The sequence below is a fragment of the Acanthisitta chloris genome, unplaced genomic scaffold (genome assembly GCF_000695815.1).
Source record: "Acanthisitta chloris isolate BGI_N310 unplaced genomic scaffold, ASM69581v1 scaffold20431, whole genome shotgun sequence".
NCBI classification, from domain to species: Eukaryota; Metazoa; Chordata; class Aves; order Passeriformes; family Acanthisittidae; genus Acanthisitta; species Acanthisitta chloris.
The window spans coordinates 13,964-21,715 of NW_008654569.1; the positions used below are offsets into that span (position 1 = coordinate 13,964).

Below are 7,752 nucleotides of genomic sequence, written 5' to 3' on the forward strand. Positions count from 1 at the left end.
TGGAGTACTTAGTTTTGTTTCACTGCCCACTGTTTCCTTGGTCAGGACATGCTGTGCTTTGTTCAGTCCCACCTCCACTGCCTGAAAGCTTTTACAGGATGAATTTTCCTCGGGGTTGAAGCATGGAATGTCACCCAGTGATGGAAGCTGCATGCTGGCACAGGCTGAAGCTCCTTCCTCAGGAAGGGTGTTTTTCCCTTCTTCATCTCCACTGTTTATGGCCTGTGTATTTTCCCCCCCCATTTTCAGGCCATTTGGCAAAGCTTTAGTAGTGTTGCTAATTGCAGGAAAAGCACTTTCCATTTTAGAAGTTCTTGAGAGCTTGGCAGCTGTTCCAAAACTTTCCAGTTCTGTAACATCATCATCAAAGCCCATCCCTGTGTCATCTGGGAGAGGAATCTGCCTGCACTCGTAGGCATCAGAAGACACCTTAAAACAGGGATGAAAAAGTAATAAAATTTTAAAAACCAACGCTACAGAATGTGCTAATCCCAAACAAGACATTGCCAAACTGAAAACACGGTATGCTCTACTATCCACACTGTGACTTTGGGGAAAGAGGGGCAGGAACTGAAAAAATGCTTCCTGTTTAACATGGAGTATCTAGAGACCCAAGAGCTGAAAGCCCTTTCCAAAGAGAAAGAAGGTGCACAGAACTTTTCCCACTGAAATAAACTGATGGAGAGACATTTTACTGAAGCCAACAGGAAAGCTGAGATGCAGCAGAAGCATCTGAAGGAACAGCACAGACATTGTGAGTCTGTAGCTCAGCAGGACAAACACTACCAACAGAAACCCAGTTTTCCCTTCATGATCACAAACTAAGCAACTTAGGAATTATAACAGAGGGTTTTGGTTTGGTTTGAGAAAAGGTGAATCTACTTACATCCCACTGAAGCAGATTGTCCTCAGCTGGTCTGTCCATTGACACAACAGACACTGACACATAAGAGGTTTTAGTTGCTAGGAAATCCATTGGAATTTCATGGAAAATCTGATTCCTCTCTCGTATTGTCATTTCTTTTCTCAGCAGAGGTGAATCAACATAAACCACTTTAGTTGGTTTGCTACCTTCTGCAGAACAAAAAGAGATAGAGTACACATCAAAGGAAAGGAAGGTGCAGAATTTAACTAATACATCTTTCTACTTCCAATTATGGTCAAAATCTTTCCACATTCACACCAGAAAAAAAAACTTTCCTCTCATTCATTAATAACAGCAAATAAAAGTTTAAAACCTGCACTGCTGACCCAAAAGTAATCAGCCACATCCTCACTGAGGAAGTCATTTCGTGCAGGAAAGTGTAAAATTGGTAATGTTTGCAGATGTTTGGTACCTTATTTGCTATCTAGAAGTCTGCTCCAGAAGTTTGTGTGACCTGCACACAGGGACATCCCAGGACAACCACCACAAACACTCAGGATGGATAAATCCTAGAGGGTCACAGGATTTATCTGTGTGCAGATCACTGAGCAGTGCTTGACAGCTATAGCAGCCATGAGCTCATCAGTTCATTAAAAATACTTTTGGTGCAATTGGGAAAAGGATCTCCATGAACATTTAGTACTTAGTTATTGCTGTATGATGCAAATAGATCCTTTAATTCCAGAGAATGTTTGCTCTTTGTTTTCTCATAAAATGTCACAATGTCTCTTTTTTGTTTAAGCTTGTTGGAATCAGATCTTTTGATAACTTTAACAGTTTCATGCAGTTGTTTTCTTTCCAAGGAAAACAACCTACAGTTCAGAAAAGCAAAAGGATATTTAACTCCTTTTTTTTTGTTTTGGTTTTTTTCTCCAAGTGGTAAACAGCTCCATGTCCAAACTCAGTGCCTATGGTGGTAACTAGAGGCTGGTACTATTCTCAGTCACAAGGTGGAACAACGTGTAGAAAATTATGAAGTGACCCTGGATCAGCTTTCCAGCCTTTTTGGACAAGAAAAGTGCTTTCATACCAAAAAACATACCATACCTGCACCAGTAACCATCTTAACACAAACTGGGATTTCCCACTGCTCCTTGTAGTTCAGTCCATGATTATTCAGTAGAGTAAACAACGACTGATTACTTAAAACAACTTGAGGACAGTATTTCAAAGCAAGTTTTTCTGCGTTCGTATCTGAACTAATATCCTAAACAATAAAAAAAAAAAAATTTCTTTTAAAGATAACAAATTATCTGGAATAAACAGCCAAAAAAATCAGTTCCACAGAAGGGAAAACTCCTTGATTTTCACCATGAATGAACACAAACAGCTATTTCACAGCAAGGTGGAACGAAATCTAGAGATTGTTCAACCCAGAAATGGAACTGATGCTGTTTAGCAAAAGAAATTCTCAAGGCACACTAACCTAATTGACTTTTCAGAAAACTAAACAGTCTGAGGTATTTCTTCTTCCTTCCAGGACTTCCTTCCTACACGGGAAGCCTTTACAGCCCCACACATCCACATGCAGGACACACACACACACACAGCCCAGCTTAGAAACTGCAGAGCAAATTCTGAAAGGCACAACCCTGCAATAAATAAGCAGCTCTGTCCACACTTCAGAGTGTTCCAATTTAAGGACCTCTCCAGTGTGTCACTGAGGGAAGAGGGAAGCCTCTTGAGCTGGGCCCAGAAGGTAACCACCCAACTTTGGGAGGGAGCAGTGGGACTGCTGCAAATCAAACCCTGCACAAACAGTGGCACAGACTCTTCCCATGCTACCAGATGTGTAAGATTAGGCAGGAATGTTAATGCTGCCACACAAAAAGGATCCAACTGCACTTCTGCACAAACCAAGCCTTAAAAATGACAATACCCAGGTTACTCACACTGTGCATAAGCTGAGCCTTTTTTTCTGGCGCTGCAATCGATGTAACCGTGTGATAATCCGTGGGCAGCCGAACAGGCATGGCAGGGAAATCTGTTTTACCACGTCGGGCCGTGCCCTGGGGGACGCCAAGCAGCATCAGGAAACAGTCTGAGCAGCAAACACGGTGACCCAACACTGCCCCTCTCCTGAGAGCATATGCAGGTGCACTCTGAAGTTGTGTTACGCGACAAAATGTACCACTGATGCAATTTTTTTATGGCAGACATGCAGTGCAAGGTGTTAACAGCCTTACTACCAGAACAATCTCTCACAAGTTTCAATCAATACTGTCAATTGTAAATCACAACTCTGACCCAAGCACTGAGCAATAGCTGCCAAAATCCCAAATCCTTGCACAACAATTTCACTGACTGAAAGCAATACCAACCCAATATATCTGCATAGGATATTACCATTACAAGAAGATTTTTTTCCAGCTTCAAGGTCAACTGTGTATGAAACTTTCCTCCCAGGATGCTCATGATCTCCTGAAGTGTGTAGAACTCTGGATACTTCTGCACATGTCCAATACATGCACGAAGCAACTCCTAAAGTAAGAAGAAAAAGTTTATGCACTTTCACCTTTCATAAGGGTTTCATTTTCACAAGTTTTCTCTGCAACTGCATGTTGCAGTTAAAAACCTGCAGATAGCAGTACAGATCTGTGATGTTCTGACAATCAGTGCTACCAGAACTGAAGTCTCTCCCAGACTCCCCTCAGCCCTTCCTGGGCAAGGCAGCACTGTATGCACACAGGCTCAGACCAAGCACTACAAACAAAGTCTAGTACAGTCTGAACTGTGCTAAACAGGCAATTATTTTCCTTTCAGTTTATTTATTTTGTCCACTGATGGGAAAGCTGAATGGACTTGTAGTCTGGAATTCTTTTCCCAAAATGAGCTCCAAACCCAAGAGTGATACATGGAGCTGCATTGATGTTTGATCTTAGAATCATCAAAGTGGCTATTTAACACAGCATGAACTTGCAGATGATTATGATTAAGGGCTGAGTAACCTCTGATTAAAGTGACTTTGCAACAGCAACAGTGTAAGGGAATTAGCAGCTTCCCATGCCTCATCCCAACACCAAAGCAGCAGAGGTTCAGGGAACACCAGATCCCATGAGCAGTGTCTGTGCACCTCAATCACCACCCCAATATGCTCTTTAAGGAGAAGGAATTGCACATGGCACTGGTAGTTACCTCAGTGTAACGCAGAGCATCTTCAGAGATGGAATCATAGTCCTGGGCACAGCTTTTGGCAGCATTCTGGGCAAACTTCATAAACTCTGCAACTTCGTTGTTTACCACTTCTTTCATTTGCTGGGGGAAGGAAAAAAATGTATTTTTCAGACAGAACAGAAACCTCTAAGATAGGTATGTAACCAGCAAAATTTCCAGAGAGGGAGTACAGGTAATGGTACAAAGAAGGGCACAGATTCCACCTGCTGTTCAGTTTGGCAAAGGTTCAGAATTTTACTCCAGTAAACAAAATTTTGGCACAACAGATTTCCTTAGGAAAAAAAAATCCCACACCAAGAGAACACTCCCAACAAACAGTAGGCTTCTTTTGATATGGGGCTATATAAAAGGAAAGGTTACAGGACATGGTTGGTGAAGTGACAAAGCCACAAAGATATCGGAGCTCTGACTTCCTGAGCAATTGTAACATAACACAGTAGCTACTGATGTGCCTGGGAATGACATTCCCACTGTTACAGCATAAAACAAAGGGATTAGCACTAATCAGTAAGCATGGGAAACCAAATGCAATGGCTCAAAAACGTCTGCTGCTTCATCACATTTCAGAGGACCCAACGAAGACGATGCTCCAAACAGGAGCAGAGGAGTGAAATGTGTTTCAGGTTGCTGTGGCTCCACAGGAGGTGTGAGCTCCAGCTTTTCTCTTCCTGAAGCACTGCCTGGCAGCACAGCTCAGCACACAGGTGCCCTCAGCTCCCACTGCAGGGGAATGGCAGAGGTCACACCTCAATGTGTGTGATCTGATCAGCTGTCAATGATCTACACCTGCCCTCAGCTGCTCAGATTACTACTAAACTATGAAACAAAAAGCTACAAAACCCAACCCACTTTCAATGAAACAACCAAGTACACTTCTGATTTCTATTAGAAAGGTTCTCCTGAAGACTTCAAACCTTATTACCATAGTACTATGAACTGTATGACAAAAGAATTGTGACAAACTGAACACCAATTTTACCACCTTTTCCTTTATTCCGTTTAATAAAGAAATTGTATGACTCCCTTTGTGATGTTCACATGGACATATCTGCACTTACCAAGTACGTGAACAGCTCCCTTTGATTTGCTGCATTAACTGGAAAATGGTTTAACTTTTTGGAGTACTTTGTCATCAGGTATAAGTAAGTTTTCTGCTCTTTTTCAGTCAGACAGGAGGTAAATGGATAGGGCAGTCTAGGTTCTGGGAAAGGATGACCATCAGCTGTGCTTTTCACCTCCACCTCAGCTGGATCTGCAGCCTGTGTGCCAGAAGTCTGTCTGTTTTCTGAGGAGTTTGCCAATGCCTCCACGTTTTTCTTTGCCTCTCTGCAAGAAAAGTAACAAGTGAAAGATAACTGCAGTTCTCACAGAAACACTAATACTTGACAGAATTAACCCAGGCAGTCACACAGGCCTCAACTCCAAAGCAGCAAAATGCTCTGAGATACATTGTGCTGTTCCCACTCCCAGTCTGTGTCACCTGAAGGTTCAGCTGCACAACCAGACTAGCCCTGAGCACCTGCTTTAAACAGAAAAAAACATGTTTTTTTTTTTTTAACTTAACCAGAATGGTGTCTACATTAGTCTGCACAGTCAATACTGAGGTAAAAAGCTAGATGTGAAACAGATTCTTTGCTCTGGAAACATCCAATATTAATGAAGAGATAAGGAAGCTCCACATTCCACCACTCACTGCTGGTTGGTGTTCAGAGACAGTTTGCACTCAGAGAGGTTAAACTCATACATCAGTTATCAGAGTAAAGGAGGAAGACTTAACTAAAAAAAGACCTTATTTCACTGTAAGAGTAGAAAATTCAAACTACTTCATTCTAACAACAGAAATTCCAGATTTCAATGAAGAGAGCAGTTCCAGAGTTGAATTTTCTGCTCTAAACAATGCTGGCATCAGACAATAAAAATAATATTAGCTAGGGCAAGGGGCATAGCTAACAACAACAAAGAAGTGACAAAGAACTGGTTCTTAAACCACTCCACCACGTGAGGACCAGCCAGCTGAGCCCTGCTCTGCCCAAAATAACTGTGCTTAAGAGAGAAAATATTTAAGGCTAACAAAATGAACATTAACTGCTGATCTTGGAAAAAAGCATATTTTTAAGATACTATTTCAGCAGTAGAAAACATCTCAAGTGTCATTCAAACCCAGCAGTATCACATCCCCAGTTCTTAATAGCACTTCACAGCTGTCTCTCTGAATCCAGCAATGTGTCCATCCTCGTGGCACAAACTGGCAAATTTAATTAAGCTGTAGCAGCGACAAGATGCTGACTAAGATATGCCAATGGAGGAGCATCAAGAAATCCTAGTAGCTGAAACTGGCTGTATTCAGCACTGAAGGAAATGGCTGCACATCAAGATCATTTCAGTGTGCAGTGCTGTCACAGCCCTCACCGCGGTGCAAACCAAAATAATCCGACAGAGCTTTTCTGCCTATATTTACAGCATTATACTTTATTGGAGCTGATGGCTTAAATTTCCCCCCCTTCATTTTATCAGCACAGCTGCCTGCTGTCCCAGGAGAACAGACACTCTGGGAAATATCCATCAGAAACCCCAATATCAACACTGGGAGTTTCCTCCAGATTTTACTTTCACATTTGCTCCAAAGGGTTTAACTTCTCTTCCTCTTGACTCTGGCCACACCACCCAGTTCCAGCAGTATCTGATGGTTTCCAGATGGAATCTCTGACCTCTCCTGGCTATAAACCCACTTGCACCACACACAGCTGGGCACACTCCCACTCCTGAGTGCAGTCATGTCTATGCCAGAGACTCTTCACAGAATCATCAAGGCTGAAGGAGACTCCAAAATACCTTCTCAACACACAAAGGACCAGAGGGCCCACCCTAGAGCTCTCTGAGCTTTCACAACAGGCACAGACCAACTAAGGAGTCAGGAACAAATCCTTTCCCATCAGGGAACACACAGCTTTTCCCCCCAGTCATGGTATGTACCCACAGGATGATGACAAAGAGCACAGAGTGATAACACAACAGATTATACCTGTTTGATAAATGCCACAGTTCAGAAAGGCTTGGAGACAATGAGTATTTTTCATAAAGTTCATGTGAGAAAAACACTTCTTTGCCATTTTTTGGAGAAACATCCCTAAAAATAAAAATTAGAAAAATAAATACGTTGCAATACAAAAATCTGCCCCTGAGAAACATAACCCAGAATTACCTATAAAAAATAAAAAGAGGCTGCCTACAGTGTTTCCAGATTGCCTCTTTATAAAAGCTACACAGGTGCTAAATCCCTCTGGTCTTCAACAGTAAAACACATGTTCTTCACAGGCCAAAAGAACAACTTCACTAATACAATGTGTTAATTCTAGACACAGTGAGAGAAATTCTGGTGGAGTTACCCACCCTCACATGTGCATTAATCAAACCCAAACCTTGGAATGAACTTGCTGGAATTTTTGAGAAAAATACACTGGGTTTATTTTTTCAGAAAAATGGTTGTTTGCTACACTGATCTGACCTTCTAAACGTTCTGTTTAATATGGCCCTCCCCTGTACAGGGTTTGTGTAACACCAGCCTTCCTCAGGCACGGTGAGAGGCATGAGCAGAGGCTGATTTATGTCTCCATCATAGAACCATCAGAGAATTTGAGGGTTGGGATGGAGCT

General features: G+C 42.1%; 1 protein-coding gene across 1 annotated transcript in view; it reads right to left on the reverse strand.

The window, feature by feature from the left end:
* ICE2 (interactor of little elongator complex ELL subunit 2) overlaps window positions 1–7,219 on the reverse strand; it is a 17,383-nt gene extending 10,164 nt beyond the window's left edge. The window contains 9 exon segments of the mRNA XM_009083585.1: window positions 1–15; window positions 18–429; window positions 887–1,071; window positions 1,973–2,132; window positions 2,818–2,934; window positions 3,272–3,406; window positions 4,061–4,180; window positions 5,158–5,425; window positions 7,122–7,219. The exon segment at window positions 1–15 is cut by the window's left edge and continues 522 nt beyond it. Of these exon segments, the coding sequence (XP_009081833.1) occupies window positions 1–15; window positions 18–429; window positions 887–1,071; window positions 1,973–2,132; window positions 2,818–2,934; window positions 3,272–3,406; window positions 4,061–4,180; window positions 5,158–5,232 (1,219 nt within the window). The 5' untranslated portion in view covers window positions 5,233–5,425; window positions 7,122–7,219.
* Between the last annotated feature and the right edge of the window lie 533 nt (window positions 7,220–7,752).